This window comes from Sphaeramia orbicularis, chromosome 16 (genome assembly GCF_902148855.1).
Source record: "Sphaeramia orbicularis chromosome 16, fSphaOr1.1, whole genome shotgun sequence".
NCBI lineage: Eukaryota > Metazoa > Chordata > Actinopteri > Kurtiformes > Apogonidae > Sphaeramia > Sphaeramia orbicularis.
Window position 1 is genome coordinate 35,398,221 of NC_043972.1, and position 23,928 is coordinate 35,422,148.

A 23,928-nucleotide genomic window follows, 5' to 3' on the forward strand; every position below is an offset into this window, starting at 1 on the left:
GCCGTAACGAAATCAAATATAAAAATAAAAAGGTTAAATAAAATGTTAAATGACTTAAATGAAGCACTGTTACAATTAACAAATAAAGAATATGATCTCAGTCAAAATCAACTTCAATTCTTTAAAGTAATGAATACATTTCCTCTGTAAAACATTAAAGATTTCACGGTTCACAAGATGTAAACGACATACAGAGAATTAAAATATTGTTTCTGTTTCACCCAGGTAATAAATTCCATGGAATTAAAAAGAGAGCGAAACATAATAAGAATAAATAAAGCAGGTTAAAAGATAAATCAGAGACTCTAAGGAAGTATGATTCGAACTTATTTACAATAGTGGAGGAGCATAATGGAACAAATGACCAACAACAGCAGATACGATAGGAATAAGTGTATGTTATAAAAGCTGGAATTAAAATGAAATGAAAGATTGCAAGGCTTAGACCTGAGTTTATTATGACGTAAGAGAACCACTTGTTTATTTCCGGCAGGGTTTTCCATGCTCACCGCTTCCTGCTCATCCTCTTGCATCTTTCTGCTCATGGTTCTCCTGTGGTCATGCATCTGAGCCTGAGGGCTTTTTCCATGGGACAAGGATGTTGTTGCTACTTGTTCACCAGTTGGTAGATAGCTGCGCCATCTTCTGACAAACTTGAGCAATACAAATATGAAGCATCAGACCATTCATCTTTAACTTAATCCAGTAAAACCTTTGTTTATCTGGGTTACACCGGTAGTTTTTTGTTCGTTTTATCTGGTTTCAAGATACAGGCTGCCACACATAATACCCTTATATAAAGTCAATATACAGTCTCAAATGATAACGAACGATGGACGTGAGGATTTCACCAATAAGCAACATTGCTCATATCAATAGTCCCGCCTATCTTGGCACAACTGTCCAATCATATCGCTCTCTACGGCTGGGCTGGGCGGGGCGGTTACATCCCCGACAAAGGTAACAGGTTGCAGTCTCCACATAATGAACTTGTTGCTGTCTTAATTTTCACAAGAGTTGTGTCCCACCCGGATGCGTCCGTACTTTTTTCATGGATGCTCGTGAAGATATCTGATATTATCAACGACTTAAAGGGCAAGAAGTTGGAAGAGCAGAGGACTAACTTAAGAAAAAGAGGTAAGTTAATGTTTGGACTTCACATAGCCGGACAGCTAAACCAGAGACAACCTGTCAGACTGTTACTTATGCGATATGCGACAGTTTTTAACGTTTTCCGGTGTTTACAACTTTGTTTTCGTTAGTTCTGTAACAGTCAATAACAGTACTGTGTCAGCTTAACATTGAGGTTTTTCCATAGCCCCTTTTAGCTCGGTAGCTAACCATAGTTGATGGTTCGAGTTGTACCAGCTAGCGCTACTGCAACTTCTGAGTTCTCCTAAGGCAGAAATGAACTAGAAACGAAAAATATATGAAAAAGAAACTTCCAATAAAATACTCTCATGATGACAACACGTGTCTGTGTTGGAGTTACAATGATGTCTTGAAGGTAAAGGGTTCCATTTTTACTGCAGGTATAATTTTTATTATCCATAAAGTCATAGTAGCACTGAGCAGCTAGCGGTTTCCATGTACACCTGTTCTCCAAAGGTGACCATGTTTAAAACCCTTAAAGATTTCTGTATCTACGCACCATGATGATTATATAAAAAAGACACGTACCCTTTAATATGTGAGTGTTGTAAGGCAGGTCTTCTGCTAAACTGTAGTTAGAGGAAAGTGATGACACTGGCAAGAGAGAAATGTTAAATTATAGTTTGTATCTCGAGCACATAATTACAGTATTGAAGATGACGACACAGATTCATTGTGAACATGGGGGAAAGTTAAGCATGACTTCAGTTCTTAAGTATAAACACAAAGATAAAGGTACATCCAGTGTGTTACAGATACTAAAAGCTGTGCAGATCATGTCCTAGGATGTATTGTCTTCTACATCCACGTACTCACACTCAGTCTGTGTGAGAAGAACTGAGAGAAACAAGTGTCTGGAATGTGGGATAAGGGAGGGGCATATTTATTATCCTCCTAATATGGTGTCATTTGTGTACTATTTGGTAACACTGAAGCGTCCCTTTGTTATGCCAATGAAGTTCTTTGGATGTGAAAAGAGGAATAAATGGCTATTTGTTTGAGCGTGAAAGAGGAGCAGAGGCAAGTTTGGAGAAAAGGATTGACTGCTGGAGAGAGGAATAGAGCCTGGTTTTATGTCAACAATGTAATGGAGAGGGAGAATACCCTAAGGACTGAGAGGCTGACAGTCCTTTAAGAGCAGAGAAGTATGAGATCCTGTTTTGTCCAGTGCTGTTACTTAAGCCCTTATGTCTATTTTCCAGTTTACACCTGTAGAACTTGGTGATTCACATGGAGGAAAAGGGCAAAATACAGTTTTACAGCTTCCTCATGTTTGATTTATTAGATGTTGTAAACAGGTACTGCGACAGTTTGCTAATTTATTCAATAGTAAGTCAATCAGATAAATGCGGAACATAATTTATCAAGTAAAACCAACATTTTAAATATTAGTGACATAAAAAATAGCATATTTTGAATGATATACTCTGCTTAATTTTATATGTGCTATATAAATATATATCAATTCAGTGCTGCATATTAAAAAATTAGACCTTTTTCTGTCATTTTTACATGTATTACATTTAGGCAGGGAGTGGCAGTGATCTGATCAGATGATAAACCATGTTGACTCTGAGTCAGCAGCGGCACTTTAATGACTCCATTTTGCTGTTGTTTCATTTGTCCCCACACCTGATCTAATCCTCTAATTATATTGTTTGTTCCATCTTGGATCTTAAAAGGACTGCAACCCCAAATCAATTTACTGTGCAAAAATTCAATTTGAAGTCAGCAGTCGAGGGCCCAGCAGCGTAACTGCAGGGGACCATGACTGTAACAGAATTCAAAGCACCAGCTACAATCTTAATAGGTTAAGCCCGGCAGTGAAAGTTGGTTGGAGGTTGAAGTCACATGTTATTGATGGTACAAGTGTTGGTGTAGCATGTTAGAAATACAATATGTATAGAATACAGCACATGCAACAACTGTTACATCAGTTCAGAGTTTTCCCAAGATTTGTGAAAGGCTCAGGTATGGTGTTTTTTTGTTTTGTTTTGTTTTTTCCCTGTTATTTGATTGAAACCTCTATCAGTGTATCTTAGAAAATAGCTCTGAGAAACACAAAATAAGTCTGCAACTTGATTAAGTTCATGCAAAATTCCAAACAGTAAATTCTGGCATTATCAACATATCTTGTTTGATCAAAAGTCCAAAGAAAATTCTCCTGTTACACAGAATAAATAAAACCAGCTTTACTGAATATATCTGAAATAACCCATTTTTAGGACCGTACCTGATCAATCTTACAGTAGTTAGATATTCACTTAAGCTTTTCTTTCTAATGAATACAATAACTTTCCAAAGAAACCAGTGACATTATTATTGTTCTTAATCTTTAATTACATAAAACAATATTTATGTTACAGAGGTGTGGAAAGTACTGTCAGTAGCTTTGAGGAGGTATTTTAAAAAGTGCACAAGGGCAATTTCATTATTAAAGTTTCCTTTAATCAGACAGGCAGTTTAAGAGAGGGAGGAAAAAGAGCACATGGATTGTTTGGGAGATGCATTCCCAGAATTGCTGCCCTCATTTTCCGCCCCACATCAAGTGGACAATAGGATGGGTTCCCCCTCACTCATATTGCTCTCAGAACTGGGACTTGGGTCTTCTGCTGTCCTCTTATGATGCGTCAGTAGCACAATCGTCAATGCATGACATGTTGGCTTGACCTTGGTGTGAAGACGGGGGGCTGCAGACTCCATGCTTGGCTGCCCAAATGTGTTGTGACAGGGCGCTTCCTCTGTGGTTCCCAAAGGGTGAAACGATTTACTAACTGCACTTCTGAGTGGGCCTGTCTGCAGACTATACAAACACACTGCACCCTCACAGATATCCTCAAAGGTCACTCACATCATGTCGCTCCAAAACTGTTCTGTATATTAGTAGTGCATTTTTTTTGTATTATTGGTTCAGTCTGGTGAATTGATGTCTTACTATGTCCTCCTGAGAGTGAATTAGCTTGTTTTAGGGCAATCCAAAATCTGCATGGAAATATGAAGTTGTCTATGAGTGGGCTTTCAATAATCTATGAGTGTACATGTGTCAGTGCAAAAAGCAGACTGGTGTGATGGTTTGTTCATTTGTAGCCAGTTCTTTGTAGATGTGTGTGTGTGTGTGTGTGTGTGTGTGTGTGTGTGTGTGTGTGTGTGTGTGTGTGTGTGTGTGTGTGTGGGGAGGGCCGTTCACAGGAACAGTTTGACTTTGGATTTTATCACATAGAGCACTGATAAGAGAAGAAAAGCTGAGTATTTTTGTCCCTCTTCCTCTCTCACTCCACCCTCCCTTTCTGTCTACCAGCCCACTTTCTGTCTCTCACCTTGGAAAGCTGTGGAAAGGAAGTGAGAGGTGGAAGGTGCAGAGGTGAGGAAGGAGTGTTGTAATAGGTTTGAAATGAGTTTAATGAACCATGCCGTGGTAATGACATGAATAATGGGCTCTTAGAATGTGACATAACAAATGGTGGCATGATTTAATCGATGTAAAACCAGGAGTGTCCATTAGTTGATGCAATTTACAGGCCTGAACAAGGTTGGCAGTGATGTATAACTTAACGCTCATAAAGGTGTGATCAGTTTCAGTGGAGGACAAATAGTTTAAGAGTTACTCATCATACGCTATCAAAACTTGGAAAAGGGAGGCTTAGGGAGTCAAGAAAAATAACAAGTGCAGGAAATCATAGAGTGAAAAAAAAGAAAAGGCCAGGACTCGCTGCACTGGAATGCCTCTGTATCAAAGCTGACACTGTTTTTGATGAAGGGAAATTGGTTTAGTGTATGGCTGGGAAAGTTCCAAAAGTTGGGAAAAACTTTAGTTGGACCTCACAAGGGGAAAGTGATATGTGGGTGTGTGTTTTCAGGTTAATGACTAATGGAGTTTACTGAGGACAAAGTCCACACCGGCACACACGAGCCTGAAACTAAGTGTGGATATAAATCTGTGTCCCTGTATTTGTTCAAAGAAAGGCTGCATCTGAGTGTTTGTCAAACTTAGACAGTTCAGGGTTTCTTGCTGAGCAGTGCGTAACTATTTTGACATACTGGTCATTGGTTCTGATACTACAGCAAGGCATAAGACACAACTTTGACACAGTAGCCTATCTGTTTGTTTTTCTATCTAACTTTTTTCATAATATATTCTGAGACTAAATTAAAGAATGAATAAATGAACTGTTTTTTTTTTTTTCCAACATATAGTGCTGAAAAATTGTTTAAATCACCATTCACATGTTCCATTTAATGTTTTGTTTTTTTTAAAATAGGGACTACCAGGGTGCTCATGGTGTTATACCTGCTGCAGTAAACTAGCAGAAGCTCTTACCTGTGCTCTGAACTCAGCCTTCTACTCATTATTGTGTTGCAGCATGATGACACAGTCCTCGGGACGGAAGACGCCAGTGGACTATGGTGTCCAGATCCGCTTCATTAATGACCTTCATGATAGTGGTGGGGGCCAGCCAGGGTATCAGCCCAGGACCAAGACTCAGACCACCTCCAAGTATGGCGTGGCGGTCAGGGTGCAGGGTATTGCTGGTCAGCCGTATGTCGTTCTGAAGGATGGAGAGAAAGGAGATTCATATGGGGTCCAGCTCAGAACCCATTACCCCTCTGGTTACAGTAGCCTCCCCCGAAGGAGAGAACGAGCAGAATCTGGAACTGATGGGGGTGATGCAGGAGGCGGGGGAGGGCAGGGAGGAGGACTCCGAAGGGCCCAGTCACATGGGTCCCTACTGGACAGGGATGGAGAGATAGGAGCAGGCAATGATGATTTTCAGCTGTCAAGACCACCAGGAGATGGGAAGTCTGGTAGTTATGGTAATCTGGACGGGGGGACAAGAGTAAAGGGAGAAAGGGAGCAGGCTCAAAATGTTGGTGGTAGAGAGGGGAACATGGAGAGGAATATGTGGCCCAGTTCATATAAAACATTTCAAAACCCATCCTCACAAACGAATGAGTTTCAGTCTACTCACAAGCAGACTCCTGTTAACAGACTGATAAACAGGTTTGATGGAGGTCAGCAGAGAGGCCTCGCTCCTGCACAACAGGATCCCAGAACTGCATCTCCTCTCCCCAGCCCAAATCCATACACCTCACCTCCATCCTCAACACACAGCAGCCTGGGATGCAGCCAGGGTCCTGTCGACAAAGTTCCTGCACACTCTGCTAATCAGTGGACAGGGAGACGCACAGCTGTGGAGACACCACAGGCTAATCTCAAAGACACACAAGTAAGGATCAAATGTTTCCTGGTTGGTAATTACATTTGATTTGTAGTGAGGTCCTCATGGTAAAGTACATGAAACACTGCAAGAGTAGTTTTCTGATCTATGTCTTAAGGTGACACCTGACCTTTTGCTGGACCAGGGTCAGAGTGCAGAGTTGAACAGCGAGGACGAGCAGATCATGCAGACTCTCTACAATATCCTGAGAGAAGGGTATAAACATTTTAAGCTTCTTTTGCTGGTTTAGGACTAAGAGATTTCTTTTATGCTGAAATAATGACCATGATTATTATAATGAATAACTATGTGAATGTATCTTTTCATCTTCATTTTCATCTTTCCCCTAGGACAATCGAGAGTGATACTGTCATCAAGCACAAAGTCAGGGTCATCCTTAATACATTTCACAACCTCAAGGTTTGTCATCTGTAAAAATGTTATAGTCTTGTATGGGCACAAATTTACACGCCTTTGAAAAGACCACTGGTTCTACTTGTTTACTCTAGAAACTACTGACAGTATCCCTTCCCAAATTCCAAATGAAATTATTGTCAGTAAGAGAATTTATTTTGCACAAAATGGCAAATGGTCAAAATAACAAAGGGGGTTTTCAGTCACAACTTTGATCTGTGTTGACATCCCCTCCACCACTCTTTAACATTGCTGTTGGCTGCTTTATGCCACTCTGTTACTAAAATGCAAGCAGCTCAGCTTTGTTTGATGGCTTATGGCCATTTGGCTTCGTCTTGAACACATTCCAGAGGTTTTTAGTGGGGTTCAAGTCTGGGAATGTGAAGTGGTCTCTTCATGTTTTGTTTGTCAGATGTACAGATATCACAGGTAAACTGCTTATGTGTACTGTATGTCCTCATGAACCTGTTTTTTCTTCCAGTCCAAAGAAAAAGGCAGGGAAGATTGGATGAGAGAAAAGAAGGAGCTCGAGAGAAAACTGGCTGACCTAAAGACTACCCTGCAGCAGAATAGAAGGGTAAAAAAGCAGAGACACTTTCTGGTGTGAAATATCAGGAAATAGACACATGTAGAATGTGTGAGGGAGTTTTGTTGCCTTGGGTGACCTGCCATGCCTCGCTGAATTCACTTGGCTAATTGGAAGTGCCTGACACCAGGGATTGTTAACATTCAAAAAGTAGCCTGTCGCTTCAGCTCAGATCTAATTACATGGATAATATCCAGTGCAACATTACAAACACTCATCCGTGGCCATGCAAAATGGATCATCAAATTAAAGAAATACTTGTAAAACAGTTGAGGTGATTTCTATACCTTAGCATTTTGATGCTTTTTCTTTAAAACTAACCAGGAGGACAGGGGGTTGCTTGGAGTGTGCTCCAGATTAATCCTCAGATTAATCCCTAAAACCCATTGGCCTGGTCAGAGGTGTACACACACACTATAATCTAACTTCACTAAAGACTAAATGTTGGTTTAAGGAAGTTGGGCATCTCTTAATCTCTAATGGCCCCTAAAACCTTAATCCATCGTGCATATTGATTGGTGAGCCCTTGCAGCCTGCTTGAATGTCTCCTAAAACCCCCATTGTTTTTCCCACTAGAGCTAACTGATGTCTAATGTTTCACTGTTCTCATTTATTCATCATTTGTGCTTGTGCCTAGGACTCCGTTAACAATTCTGATCCTGCTCTGAAAGCTGAGCTGGACTCCTGTCTGGATGAAAATCTGCAACTCCGGGAGATACAGGACCGGATGAAGAAAGAGTTAAATGAAACACAATCCGAGTGAGGACACGCTGGCATACCCACACACTCACTCACACAGACAGGGCCATGGTACCATTGTCTGTGAGTCAGAACACAGAGGAGTGAACAAGAAATGCTTTTTATTGTCAACCACACACTCTTTCACTATTTGATTAAACAAGCAGCTACTGTAACTTGTTTAATAAGTGCATCAAAGCTGTTTTAACTCAAACAATCAGAAGTGTGAGTAATAGTGTGTCCTTTTTTCCCCATCACAGGCTGACTCAACTGCGTATGGACAGGGAAAATGCAGAGACCCGGGTCAGGGAGATGGAGGACCAACTGGCTGAGTTTCAGGATGAACTGAGGAGAGAAAACAGCAACAAGGCGGTACTATACAAATATACTTACTCAGAAATGCACATTCAGATGATATAATTCAGGATTGCATTGCCCTGAGATGGCAACATATGAAGACAGGGAGACCCATACAAGCAGAGTGGATAAACTATTTTTACAACACATATTTATGTTTTCTGTTTTAAAGTGAGCAATAAGGTAACTCTGTATATTCCCTGTGTGTGTAGGACCTGATGTCTTGCCAGGCAGAGATGACAGAAGTGTACCAACTGAAACAAAAGCTGGAGGAGACGCTGAGGCAGAGGGAGAGAGAGCTAACGGCTCTGAAAGGAGCTTTGAAGGAAGAGGTGGCCTCACATGACAAAGAGATAGAGGCTCTCAGAGAGCAGTACAGTGTTGACATGGAGAAGCTTCGGAACAGCATGGAGCAGGTGTCTCAGGTACACGAGCTCACAGTTGGCCAAGTATCACCAACAGCTCATATGAAAAGATTAGGACGGAGTCAAATTGGATCAGTTGACTAAAATTCGCAATACCTTCCACAAAGAGAACTTGCTGATGATGTTTGAGACATTGTATGACAGGCTGAATACCTCTGTCTCCCATTTTAGTCTCATGCAGGAATTGAGGCAGAGAGGCTTCGTGTAAACGCTTCAGTTCGCTCCCTTCAGCAACAGTTGGAAGACTGTAGAGACGAGAGCAGCCACTGGATGGAGCAGTTTCATACCACCAGGGACGAACTTCGATCAACTAAACAGGAGTAAGTCAGTCAAACCCAACATAGTGTATATAATTCACAAACTGCATTCACCTATTCTGGATGAGGGATTTCCAGTGGATTTACCTGGGTACGGATTTTGTCAGTCATCCTCTACACATTGTTGCATTTTACGCCCACTGCACTACTAATAAGTATCCATGTCTTTTCTTTCATTCTGCTTGGTCAATGTTTTTCTCTCTGTCAGAGAGCGACCCAGCAGCCCTGAAACACCGTGAGAGTCATTAGTTGAACCACATTTGTGTTTAGATCAGACCTGTAGATGTGTTTAGTTTTGCTAACAATTGTCTCACTGTAGTTTTAAGGCCATCCACACATGATTCACAATTGGACCGTGTCTAACAGCGTCATAATCATCTTTTACTTACAGGCGCATGCACAATTAGCTGAATTTTCTGCAGTAATTATATGTGATGCTTAATATGTGACTAATTGAGCCATACAGCTGTACATACTGGAACTCTAGTTATACGGTTACACTTGTTTCTAATTCTCTACACACAATTAAAGTAGGAATAACAAGTAGCACAAAAGTTGTGTGGATGGTCTTTTTTGTGTTTTAGCAAAAAATTGTCTTGTAGATTTGTTAAATGTAAATTGTAAGTTGTTAATGTTGATTAATTTTGAGATGTTTGAAGATTAAATAATTAAAACTTACGTGCGATTTTACTACATCAGAGTAAATCAAGAACACTTCTCATGATTACCATATTTAATTAAACTCCTGCTAATCACATAATCAAGCGGTAATCACATTGTTTTTGTGGTGCAGTTTGTTTTTACCAGTTGTATGTTTCCATTTTCAGACTCCTACAGTCACGCTTGGAAAAAGAGGAGTTTGAAGAGGAACTGAAGGAACTTCAGGAGAAAGTGAGCTCCATGAAACAACAATTACCAGACGCTAGCCACACTCAAACTCTGAACCAGGTGCAGTTAACACGCGCACACACACACACAGCCCAAGTGAATGAAGTGACTTCTTGTAAAAGCCATCATTTCACCTTCAAATTGGTTGTACTTCTGTTCAGGAACTCCAGCGATGTAACACTGACCTACGAAAGGCCAAGCTTGAGGTGGAGAAGCAGAGGACAGAGTACGACAAGAAGGTTATGGAGGTCATCTCGATTAAGAAAGGTCACCAGGACCAGGAAGCAGAACTGAAGTATGAGATCAACAGGTTAAAAGACCAGTTACAAAGGGCCAAAGAGGACTTTGCCAAGGCACAGGAGAAAAGCAAACGGGTTAGTTTAATCCGTACATTAGATTTAACAGTTTCAGATGTGCCTAACAAATAAGTGAATATACACTAAGTTTTTAATGCGATGGTTTTGCGTTTCTATTTTTTTTATTTTTTTATTTTAATATATTAAATTCATCCATTTGCCTTTCCTCTGTATCTCTTTTTTCCTTTCTCTTTTCAGCTTCCAGATCCATCCACTGTCTCAGAGTTAGAGCAGAAGCTTGGCGAGGCGCAAAGTGAAGCCAGTCAACTCAAAGATAAACTCACCCTGGCTGAGGAGGAACTGGAGGCCAGTAAGACCCATCTACACAGGTCTCAGGTGGACCTTAAGACTTTTGAGGATACGCAGCAGGAGCAGAAGGAGGCCAACATACGACTTAAAGAAAAACTTTCGCGTTTAGAGGTAAAGTCATATTCTTGTGTGCACGGCTTGTAATGCCTTGGACTGTTTTCATTTCAGTGTGTTAGATATCCTCAAAGGAGCAGATATGTTTAAGCAGAAATGAGCAACTCTTGTGATTCCTTTAGGCTCAGCTGCTGACTAATGCTACAGAGAGTTCAGAGGCAGAGCTTGCCCTTCACGCCGAGGTGAGAGGGTTGAGATCTGAGATAGATGAGGCTAAGAGAAAAGCTTCCAGACTGAGCCAAGAGAACAGTGAGCTCAGCCTGCGACTCCAAGACACAGAGAAAGACAGGGAGATGCTCAAACACACCATAAACCAGCTAGAAGACACGAAACAACAGCAGGAACGAACCCTGGAGAAACTCACCAAAGAGGTGAGATGGGAAGCGGGTTTTTATACCTTTGCAAATGATAAAACCCTGGAGCATCAGTTCTGCTCATTACCGAGTGTAAAGCAAAAAAAAAAAATCTCTCTCTGTTTACTTTTGTCTTCCCTCTCTCTGTCAGCATGAGTCTCTGACCATGTCCTTAAGAGAGGAGTTGCGGACTCTCAGGGTTCAGCTGGAAGAGCAAAGAGAGAGGGCACGCAAGGAAATGCAAGAGGTGCAACGTCACGGAAGCGATGCTCAGACGGAACTGGATAGAAGCCAAACAAATCTAAGGCGACTGGAGGAGGAGGTGCATGTTTGTATTTTAATGTTTGTGTGCATGTTTACTCTCAGATTTGGCTTGGTTGTTGTTTTTATTATGAAAATGATGTCTGATCTGAATGCTTCCAGTAGTTTAGAGATGGATGATTCATGGATGACTGATCACACTGTGTATAAGAGCACACATTTTTTTTATGATAATAATTCAGTCTGGCATTATTGTTTTTCTCATTATGCCTCTAAATAGGTATCACGGCAGAAGAAGGAGCTTCTGCTGGTATGTGAGGAAAGAGACAACCACCAGCTGGATAAAGAGCTTCTGACAAACAGACTGCGCCATCTGGAGGGAGAGCTAGAATCCAGCAAAAACAGCCAGAATGAGAAAACCAGGGAGATTCGCATCCTGGAGGTAAGATATCTGTTCATATCCTGGTTTAGGAGAACAAACCTTCACTGTGGGGCTCTTAGCTGTCTATTTTAGCTCTTCTTTTGTAGAGAAATAGACTGGTAACATTTTACCCAGTGTGTGATATGAGGGTCCCTTCATATATTTCTGCACATTTACTTCTATCGAATCAGATGAGGGTAATAGATGAACATTTAGATATGAGTAATGAACACTTGATACACCATTATTTATCAGAGATTGTCATATTAAGAATTCTGGCTATATTTATTTTATATTAATATTTTTAGGATCTTGCATATGCCATTATGTGTAATCTTTAGAATAGAATCTAATTTTTATTGTCACTGTTACAGGAACAATGAAAATCAGTTTAGCAGCTCTGTTTCTGTTTAACAGCAGATTCTTAATGTAGAAAAAGAAAGACTGTATATAAAACTATCACATAAAAATTACACTGAAAATATATACTGAAAAATACTCACAATATACAAAATTACAAAGAAATCCTAAAATATACAAAAGGCCAACTCTATACCACAGATAGATGAAATTTATATACAACATATAAAGGATATATATATGTGTGTGTGTGTGTGTGTGTGTGTGTTAGTTAGTTAGTTAAAGTAAAGTTAAAAACAAGGTGCATGAGTAATGAGTATTGCACTGATGGATGGTGAGTAGAGGCTGTAGTTGATTCTGTTTTGTTTTAGTCCTGAGTGGACATAGTCTTCTTGGAGCTATGGCCGTAATAAAATGGATATTTAACCTCTTTATCAGGATAAGCTGAAGCGTCTAGAGCTGGAGTTAGAGGAGGAGAAAAGCAGTGCGGAGATGCTGACAGACAGAATGAGCAGGAGCAGAGACCAGATCGATCAGCTTCGCTCTGAGCTCATGCAGGAGCGATCGTCCAAACAGGACCTGGAGCTGGACAAGAACGCCATGGAGAGACATGTACACACCATCTACGTCTACTCTTATATCTGACAAGTTCCACTGTCCGATTGTTTGCACTTTCAATATAATACATAAAGGTGGAACTAAGAATACCTGTTTTGACTTTCCTCCTAAGTGTAGTTTGACGTTTGTTGACCTCTTATCTGCAGCTGAAGGAGCTGAGGAGTCGTGTGGCCGACATGGAGGGCCAGTCTCGCTCCTCAGTAGGAGTGTCCCAGCTGGAGAAAAAGATACAGGAGCTGGAAGAACGCCTTCGGAGCGAAGAGAGGTAAATCTCCATTCTGAATAGGATTTGTTAACGGGGGTAAAAGGAACACCGACCTTTGGAAGCGTTCAGTGAGCTGGGAGATGCCCAGGACATAATGGAAATGGTTATTGAAAGGAAGAGTATTAGCAGGATTGGATGATTAGATTCTAACATTTGACCTTACAGTTAGCATTGGATTAGCATTCATTTGTCAGTTATAAAAAATGGATGACAACTCTCAATGTATCACATCTTTTATTTTTTGTAAAACCACTTATGACTGTATTTTAATCAGTTAAGTGAAGTTAAGTAAATCTAAACTCCCTTTTATTTAGAAAGTGCTTTTAAAAATCACACACCTCAAATGACTGTGTATGATTAGCATAATATAGTTTATAATATACTTCTTCTACATGTAAAGAGAGAAGAACTCTGTGCTGGCATCTCAACGTCGTCTGGAGAGAAAACTAAAAGAATTCAACATGACGCTGGATGAGGAGAGACAACATCACTCTGAACAGAGAGACCAGGTATATACACTTTTTATACACTTTATATCTGTATTTTTGAAGTGCATTTTGCAACCAGTTTCTCTTTCTCCTGGATCCCAGCTTGCTCTCAAAGTAAAGGCTCTGAAGAGGCAGGTCGACGAAAGCGAGACAGAGCTGGAAAGGATGGACGGACTGAGGAGAAAAGCTCAGAGGGACATGGAGGAACAGATTGAACTCAAAGAGGCCTTGCAGACCAGAGTTGCAGCTCTAGAAACTGAGCTCAAGTGAGCATTTCCATTTCTTTATCTCCTTTTCAATTTTCACCTAATGTGTTACTACGCGAACCTCTAGTAATAATTATGCAAGACACTTCCTGACATCCTGATTATCACAGCAGTGTGTGGATGAATGAGTAATACAGAGCCTCCTTCTCCCCCTCCTTATGTCACTGAATGAATAAACTGCATGTAAATGAAGCTAATGCTGATGTACCCAGATTTGTGCGACTGTTGCACACAATTACAGACACCTGCTAGAGATTCACACAGCGTCCCTAAGGTGCAGTGTTTCAGAATGTCATGTGTAAAACATTTTAGTGATCACCCATGTGTGAAAAGGTATTTCATTAAACTAAAAAGGCACATTACTCATGGACCACAGGGGAAATTAAATACTAGGCATTCCTGCACTAGAAGCAGCAAAATGCATGTTGTTCCTGTATGTTACCTGCAGAGGGAGCACCATAGCTGACACCTTTTAGGTTGACCATTGCTGAAGCCTGTAAAAAGAAAAAAAAAAAAACATACTTAAAATCCTTGACTTCATTGAAATTAGTGACTACCTGAGTGATGTTGTAAAATAATGATTGGCATGTGTTACAGGAGAAAGACCCAGGTGGCAATGCGGCCAGCTTTGGATTCATCAGCCCTCAGCTCAGATGATGACGACAGCCTGTACGATCCCACCACCATCACTTCCATCCTCACCGAGAGCAACCTTCAGACCAGCTCCTGTTAAAACCGTACTTCACCCTCGGTGTAGGGGTGGGAAAATGTAGCAATGCAAAGGACAGAAGTGTCAGATAGGTTCATGGTAACTTTAGATTAAAGGCATAATGCTATGCACTATAGAAAATAAGGAATGCGTACAAAGGGCTGTCACATAAATGAGTGTAGAGGTTAGAGGGGGATGATTTTCCACACTAGACTGAATAGAAGGAAACACAACACCCTCTGGATTTCAGGGCAATTTCCTTCAGTCTGCAATGTCCACAGATGTACACCGTACATTTGGAAGCATTCCATTTCATGCACAGAATGCATGCTACTAAACAAAGGCACTACAGTATGAACACACTCACTGCTGTACAAACTTTGATATTAGCTTGTAAGTATAAACAGCATGAAGTGAAAACATCAATAAAAATACCTCTTGCACTTTTGGTACAAATAAATGTCAAAATATTTCAGGGTTGAGTCTGGGTCTGGTACTCAGATTCCAGAGTCTGACTTTGACTGAATAATAAAAAAAAAAAAAACTCCTATTATTTCTTTGTGTAGACAGTTTACCTGCTGGACTCCAGCCTTTCTGTAGTGCAGCTGTCAACTTGATTGAACTTAACAATAATCTGTATCCTAAAACACTAATAAAACACTTGGACCACATGCTGACGTTTAATTGAATTTATGATTTCAATTTAAATATAACAAATATATAACAATATAACTATACAATTCTCACACTGTCTATTACAGAGGTTATGTGCCTCTGTATTTTGATATATGGATTTGTTTTCTGAAATATGGTACATTATTTTTGTAAAAGAAAGTGTAAACAAAAAGATGAGACTGAAATCCTGTGAAATAGATTGTTTGGAGCATGGACACAAATTCTGTTTCAAACCTGATAATAATTATATAAATGTGATAGAAACAAGTTGGAGTAAAGGTTTAGATTAGTTTCATGCTATATGTCTATAATATCTGAACGTTTCCTGTTAAAAGTTTGATTCTTTGGTTTATAACTGTCCTGAGCAGTGTCTGAAGATCACAATTCACTTTATATCAGCCAAAACAGCTGTCTTTATTTGTAGAAGCTGCACAATTTCTATGCATTCAACCTTATAAACGTCATTAAATATATTCTGTCATTTCATTACAATGCCTTAAATTGTTGAAAAAAATTGTAATAGACTTGTTATTCATATTGAAATGATTTTTGTAAAGTGTTTGTATTTAACATTTGTAGATTATTTGGGGTTTTGTATACAGTCTGAACAATCAGGTAGTTAGAGCTGTATTACATTATGTTTTAATATTTTTTGTCTTTTCAATGAAACTTCAAAATGGTACCATGAACTGTACAATATGTTACATGTGTTGTAACGGTGAAATTCATACTGTGACTGCTTCACAGAATTTTCTATTGCATTTCAATTTAGCAATAATAAAATGATTAAGTGAACATTTTCTGTATTGTTGTCTTTGTTGCTATTACCTATTTTAAATAATTACCTTTGCTGTACAGTTATTAGTTTGAGCATTGTAGTATTTTTAAATTTGTCATTATCTTTATACATTTGCTTTTAAGAAGTCAGGTGTTCATATTTCCAGATAAAGCAAAGGTTGATGGAAGAGGATATACCCCCCTCACATGAGTCCATGGGGTTTTATTGGAGTTCAATGTAAGACAGTAAATATTGAAATAGATAAATACCAATAAAGTTTAGCTTGACACTAGTACAGAAGTACTTAGATAGGACTATGCAAGTTATTTGTACCTGTCTGAAACCAAAAAAAACACAGCCCTAAACATGCTAATACAGGGCAGATGTGTGTGCTTAGGATAACAGAGATGGCTCATGTTATTGTTTTGGTCACAGGGCAGGGCTTCTCTGGAAGTAGGTTTAATGTTTATTTTTACTGTGAATGGAGGTGTGTTTTCAAATGCAGCACCACCCACAAGAGCCAGTTAAGCACATAATGATTATAACTTTTTTGTAGAAATAGATAACTGTACGTCCAGTTCAAAGCCTGGATTCACACTGATAACAGCTTTGTCTTTACGTGTGTTATTTTCTGTGATGTTGTTAACCCTTATAGACCAACAGCTATTTTTATGGTGACTTCCAAATGAATACTTCTCTACATTTAACCTTTCCTAAGTGATTTACCACCATTTATTATTATATCATCCTCCGCATTTTGCTTTTTCTAACAAAAAATCTGGTATTTTCCAATAACTAATTTACTAATCCTTTAGATTTTCCTAACAACTCAGCGTAAATTCAATTATTTTATCAGAGCAAAGAAAACTGACGAATAACAGACTTTTTCTGCAATATACATCATTAAGTAGAAATAAAAATATGTCTACAACCACCGTCATGTGTCAAACTACATTGGTTTTATTGGTGATCATGTCCTAGATGAACTAAATCCTTCAAAAACCTGCAGTTACATAAATCTGCAGTGGAAAAGATCTATAGTTTGCTGTTTTATTTCATTGATGTGGACATTTGACATATGAAGCACATACACAGATACAGATAAACTTTATTAATCCCCAGGGGGAACTTCACTAAATATTCAGCTCCAGTTACAGGTGTTCACGCACTCACTCAGTATCACATCTCATACACTGTATAGACGTTCCATTTTTTCCGGCATTTTCTTTGATTCTCAGAATGTAAGTCAACTTCTCCATAACAAGAAGTTTCAGTCACTGATCCTGCTTTGGAGTTTTTACACTTAAACAATTTCTAGTGACAGTTTCTACTACCATAATTTCCAATTCAAGAACATTTACTGTGTGTATGTGTATGTGGTCAAATGTTTACTTTTTATTTCTGTAGTTATGACAAAATGAGTTGTCTCATACATTTGATATAATTTTGCAAAATTCTGTTTCCCATTTTGCTGGTGGGGTGTTGATTCCCTCTTGTGTTGTCATCATATTTAAAGTGACCTTCCTTTTACACTTAACATGTCTTTAATCCTTTTGTTCTTACAATATTAAATTTTTTGCCATTCACTTTCTGATGTTTTATACCAGGTTTCATTCAGCACATGCCAGATGTTTCTTACGGTTTTTACTGATTCTTGTCATGGGGTCAGGGGTCACACTAAATACTGACTTTAAAATTTTGGAACCCATTTAGTTCTCTTTTTTTATCTGTCTTTTAAGACTGTGCACATATTTTCTGTATTTTCTTGTTGTATCTGAAGAAAAGAGACTGAGAAATAAATATGCATGTTCATTTCAACACTGCTAAAACAACAAATCTAAAGGCTGCCTAAAACTTTTGCACCGTACTGAAGGTCAAATCTTTTTCTCAGTCGCAAAATTAGCAGTGATCAAACTAATCTTAGCTGCACATGTGAAGCATCTTGGCTGAAGAGTCTGGTTTTGACCAGCTCTGTATGTTAAGTGTCATGAGATAACATTTGTTATGATTTGGTGCTATATAAATAAAATTTAATTGATTGATTGATCTTCCATCAGCATCAATATGACATGTTACATATGCAGTTACATTTCCATCAGCTGTTCCAGGAGTGTGTATGAGTTGACATGTCACCCACAGCTGAGTGTCTATTGTTATTGTTTTACTCTTATCTCTTGCCACAGAGCTGTTTTGTTCATTGTAACTGGGATAAGCATCTTGCTGAGCAGACATTACCTCCACTGATGGACTGATACGGGAACATTTTCCAGCTCATTCCAACTTTCTCTGCATTATTCCTGGATGAATCCTAATTTAGGGCTTAGATTTTAGGCCTGTTAAACCTTTAGCTGTTACTGAGACACGGAGAATCAACTGATGACAAAGTATTTTTCTGAACAGCTATGTAAAAGAGAAACTCCAGAACGATCAGAAAACACACATGAAACTGCAGAACAGTTGTCACTCAGATCCTGGTTGCAACTGTAATATAAGCGTCCACCAAGCAACAGATCAATGTGTGGTAAAATAACATCAACCTGTTTCACACGAGCATAAAATAATCTTCTCACATAGATGGCATGTTCAGGAATGTGTGCCTCAAATACACTTAAGGCTATTTTTCACCTTATGAATGAGGAAAATGCCACTCAAAACCTCATCTTCACCACACCCTTAAAGTAAGACAAATGATAATGTGTGTTTGGACAAACTTAAATTGTCTAAGTAGGATTTTAAGGTGATGTGTTAGGCGGGTACCAGCTGTACTGTGGACGTGTCTCTTTTTGTTAGTGTTGTTGGTAATGATGGATTGTTTGCTACAAAAACCACTGGGTGAAGCATGTCAGGAATGTGCAGGATCAGGAACAACCATGTGAAAACAGCTTCCAAGGAAACTTCTGCAGAAGTACACGATATTTTTAGAACAGAAATATGCGTCTACCTCAGAAAATAAGTCGGTTTGTAACACCTGCAGCTCCTCTGTTCATCTCCTGATGGTTATGGGAATCAACCGTCCCTTTACGCCTCATACGTGTGTTGAAAAGAGATGAAAGTCAACACCCTGGAGGTTCACTTCACCAGATCCTCAGGTTATTTATGTGTTTACATCCTATTTAACAAGTTGCCACTTTAACAAAGCTGTGGTTTGCTGTTTTGAGACCCCACAATGACGTCTGTGTGTTAGAAATGCATGAGAATCTTGTTGATTTTGACAAACTGACTGCTCCTCCTGTGGTGCTTTTGTGTGCTCAACCACAAAGGACTTTGACCCATAATGACCCAGTGCTACTTTCACGGCAGTTCCCAAATGAATTTTTCTCCCTGCTTAACCTTTCTTAAGTGATTTGTCATCATTCATTACACTATTATCCTCTGTATTTTGCATTTTTCAGTGAAAATCAGGTATTTTCCCTAATATTTAATTCACTGATCATGTAGATGTTCATAAAAGCTCAGATTAAAGTTGAGAGTTATTATTTTAAAAATCAGAGAAAACTGAGGAAAAAGTGACTTTTTCAGTAAAATCTATCATTAACTGAACATAAACCAAGTGTTTCCATCCATTATCATTGATCCAACTCCATGGGTTTTACTGATGAATCAATGTTGTAGTAGATGATGTTGTTTCCATGTTCACTATGGAGCCTTTGAATGTCCAAATGGGTCATATCTGATGACTATGAAAAGATGATAAACTGTATTTTACACTAATTATTTACATGGATTGATAGGATTAGTGGATCAATAGCTAGTAAACATTATAGATGAGTAGATGCTTTTGGTTGCAGTATGGGTTAAGTGATTATTAGAATATTATCTTCTGTATTTAGCATTTTTCACTGTGTGTCATGTTTTTTCCTATATTTAATTTCCTATATTTAATTTAGATGTTCGTGAAAACTCAGAATTAATTCAAAGGTTATATTAAAATGGAGAAAACTGAAGAAAAAGCAAAGATATCAATAAATGAATGTAAAAACAAGCATCTACAACCACTGTCATTTGTCAAAGTATATGGGTTTTACTAGTGAATCAGTGTTGTAGAAGATGACGGTGTTTCCACGTTCAGTACGGAGCCTCTGAACGTCCAAATGGATCATATCTGATGACCATGAAGAGAACTGCATTCTACACCAGTTATTTACATGTATAAATAGGATTAGTGGATCAACAGGTATTACACAGTTATGCCTTTGGTCACTGCAGGAGGTTTGGGTCTTTATGGGTTAAAATCTCCTCCTCCTCCTGATTAATAGGAATTTAGTTGGGAAAAATATTACATGGAGCAAATTTGTGTGGTGGCCGCAAACCACGATACTACACGTTCCATGCAGTGTAACCAAACCTGTACTGTGTCATGTGTACAGCAGTACCTGTTTTGCTGGAACATAAATTATGAGCAAACATAGTTTCCGAGGGAGGGATTGAGTTTCCATATCATTCCATTTTTTCCAAACAACTTAACACCTGAGGGCTGATTTGCCAAACGCTGGGTGTGTTGTGTTTTGAAATCATGGTGTATTTGCTATGATATATGGTCACAGTTGTTTAGACAGAATACAGGACAGCCCTAAAGCAGGTTTCAGTGTAGAACCTGAAAACAACACGGACAGTGGAAAGACAAGCAAGATATTAATTAATTATTTAATAAGAAGAGAAGCATGAGGAGTGGACGGGTGACGCTTTGGTGCTATAACTATCTGTGGACAGGAGTACTGAAGTAATGACACCATTGAGATAAGGTCAGAATTTAATTTTATTCATTGAGGTTAAGTCATTCTTGAATCAGATGAGTTATTGAAGAAGACAAATATTCAAATAAAGAGTCGCTCATAAACTAAACAATTGAAATCCCAATTAAAACAGCAGATCCCCCATTTCCCCTGAATATAACCAAGGAGACCTCGACATAGCTGAGGTTTATACTATTACCTAAAACACAACAGGCTGTGAACTATGGAAAAATACCAACAAGCCTTTCTGCATCTACCCAGATAGCAAAATCATTAGGGCTTAAATCTGGCCCAAAACTGGCATTCCATTTTGGCAAAATCCTGGGCAGATGTATGGGCCCTAAATGGCCCAAAATAGGCAAGCCAAAATCAAACCAGGAGGAAGCCAAAATTCACCCAAAAGTAACTGCGGACTTCCAAAACATAGCCATAATTGTCCCAGAAAAGCCCCAAATCCCCTTAATCCAGCCAAAAAGTAGCCAAAACTGACCCAAAGAGAGGCCAAACGGAGGCCAAAATTCACCCAAAATTTGTGTTGATCATGCTTTTAAAATGAAGTGAGGTTTTCTTCTGAATAGAAATTCCCGCTCTTTGCTCAGTGTTTGGCTTTACAGAAATATGCCAAAACACAACCAAAAAACATCCATATATGGAATAAGATGTTGCCGCTCTTTAGTCAATCTTCTGGCTTACCATAAACATGCCATACCATCCCTGTACTTGATCCCTCTCTTTGCCCAGTCTTTTGGTTCACCACACATATGCCAGAACTCAGCCATATACTGCTGGTGCCTCCATATCTATTATGGATAACCTTAATCATACCACAGTTAAGCCTAAAGGTTTTCATAATACCAAAAGAAAGCCAAAAATGCCAAATGTATGACATAATACTGCCAAAATGTTTGCTATCTGGGTAGTTAATGACAAAGTCTCATTTTAAGGCTTGGTCATAGATTGTTACAACCCAAAAGTTCCCATCAACATAAGAAGGCATGACAACAATTTTCTCAGCAGCTTCAGCCCTGATGATTCTGAATGAGCAGAGGATTTATCTTTACTTCTGAGTATAAATGATGTCATTATTCAGTTTTTAGTTTGACTGTCATCACTTAATCACCACACAGTGACTCCCTAACGCACTTTTAACCCCTGAACCATTATTCCCAGATAAACAAAACATGAACTTTATCTGCCTTTTCCTGTTTATTGGTCAGTTTTATTGCATTTGCTGTAATGTTCACATCATATGACTGGATCATTAAGGTCACACCAAAAATATGACTGAATGTCAGGATGAATAACAGTTTTCTGACTCACTTCAGTTTCTTCAGTATGTGACAGACCTCCCATAACTGTCTGATCTGTGGATCAGTCTGTCTGACTGTGGTCAGCTGTGTGATGTAAACATAATATTATGGCTTAGTAGCTGCCTGCATGGTACATGATGACATGCTGTAGTAAGGATTAGGTGTGTTTATTGTGCGTGTGGCAGAACTTCATTCCTGATGATTGACCAACCATTTCAAAATAACACCCACTGATAGAAACATTAACTACATTCTTATAAAGTTGATAATTTAAAAGTCACTGTAAAACATTTACTGCTTGGTACTAGTTTCATTTTATTTTTATCCGTTCGTGACTGATGAGATCCATTTGTTTCTGTGTGGGTCTGTGTGTTATTTTTGCTGTCGTTTCATATTCATTTAACTTCTTCCCTTGTTTGTCAGAGTGAGTTGCTGTTTGCTCCTCTACAGCCATTAATGCCATTAAAGTCTTTATCCAATTTGTGCTCTGCGCTGCGTGGATCATCTGCTGCAAGACTCAGCCAAATGCCAGCACTGCAGAGTTTAGCCCCTCACTTATGTGATCTTATGTTGTTTCTTTTATCTGTCCTCAGTCGACATGGTCATGTTGTGTCATGATGTGTACTGGGTTCAAATGTATTAAAAGAATAAAAACAGGCAAAAAAAAAATCCTTAGCTGCAAATGTGTCAAACATACAAGGCTTTAAGTTTCTGTGCAGATTCACATTCAGATTCAGTTCTGTCACATACATAGACTTTTTAGGTCAAACCTTGTCCTTTTTGTGTAAAACAGTCATAAGTAAGTTAGTTCTGTACCAATGAAACAACTGCAACTGCTGACAAAGGAGGACAAAGGAGGGACACATGGTAAATAATTTGCATGAACAAACAAGTGGATGCACACATTTACTTATATTCATATTTTTGGAAATTATTTAATATTTTACTTGTACCTATTGAACTGTTTTGTATTTGTCATATTTGGGTCTTTTTTTTTATTACTTGTTTTATGTTCAGCATTTGATGTTGTATTTGACACATAAATGAAGTTTGATTGAGTAAAAATACAATAGTTGTGATTTCTTCAATAATAGCTTTAACCCATAAAGACTCAAACTTCCACCGCTGACCAAAAGCATCTACTGATCTAAAATACTTAATAACTGTTAATCCAATAATCAATCAATATATCAATATATATGATCAATATATGTAAATGATTCAGATAAAATGCAGTATCTCATCAGATATGACCCATTTGGACGTTCAGAGGTCCCACGGTGAATGTGGAAACACAGTCATCTTCGACAACATTGATTCACCAGTAAAACCCATGGAGTTGAATCAATGACAGTGGATGGAGACACTTGTTTTTATGTTCAGTTAATGATATATTTTGATAAAAAAAAGTCACTTTTTCCTATTTTTTGTCTGATTCTGTTCTAATAACCTTTCAGTTTATTCTGAACTTTTATGTACACCTACATGATCAGTAAATTAAATAAAATCAAACTGGAAAAATACCTGATTTTCACTGAAAAATGCAAAATGCAGAGGATAATTTGATAATATATGGTGATATATTTCTTGGGAAAGTCAAGAAAAATGTGGAAGTTATGACACAAATAATTGTGGGTCTTTAAAGTTTGATTTATATGTTATTATTATTATTTTTTGTCATTTAAATTTTTATTGATTTTATCATATTTTCAGACATTTACAAAAAGGAAAACAAAACAAAACAAAAAACAGAAGAAAAAAGGAAAGGGAAAGACAAAAAGAAAAACAAAAAACAAAACTACCGACAACTTAAAAAGGC

General features: G+C 38.5%; 1 protein-coding gene across 4 annotated transcripts; it reads left to right on the plus strand.

The window, feature by feature from the left end:
- The first annotated feature begins 948 nt into the window (after positions 1-948).
- cgna (cingulin a) lies at positions 949-16,083 on the plus strand. Of its 4 annotated transcripts, none has more exons than XM_030158250.1 (21): positions 949-1,137; positions 5,513-6,377; positions 6,487-6,584; positions 6,719-6,788; positions 7,264-7,359; positions 8,006-8,127; positions 8,367-8,478; positions 8,676-8,888; positions 9,060-9,208; positions 9,414-9,440; positions 10,033-10,153; positions 10,255-10,467; positions 10,648-10,869; positions 10,995-11,243; positions 11,377-11,547; positions 11,767-11,928; positions 12,706-12,879; positions 13,032-13,150; positions 13,551-13,659; positions 13,741-13,904; positions 14,502-16,083. In XM_030158250.1, exons 2-21 carry the CDS (start codon positions 5,514-5,516, stop codon positions 14,635-14,637), a joined length of 3,591 nt encoding a protein of 1,196 aa, XP_030014110.1. In that variant the 5' UTR covers positions 949-1,137; position 5,513; the 3' UTR covers positions 14,638-16,083. The 4 variants fall into 4 exon arrangements, with proteins under 4 accessions (XP_030014110.1, XP_030014113.1, XP_030014112.1 ...); XM_030158253.1 differs by having other exon boundaries at positions 6,514-6,584; XM_030158251.1 differs by lacking the exon at positions 949-1,137 and adding an exon at positions 2,070-2,297.
- Positions 16,084-23,928: the final 7,845 nt, after the last annotated feature.

Coding starts and splice junctions, on each gene's coding strand:
- cgna (XM_030158250.1), top strand. CDS start 5,514: ATGATGACACAGTCCTCGGGACGGAAGACGCCAGTGGACTATGGTGTC. Junction 6,789..7,263: donor ATACATTTCACAACCTCAAG/GTTTGTCATCTG, acceptor TTTTTCTTCCAG/TCCAAAGAAAAAGGCAGGGA. Junction 11,244..11,376: donor TGGAGAAACTCACCAAAGAG/GTGAGATGGGAA, acceptor TCTCTCTGTCAG/CATGAGTCTCTGACCATGTC.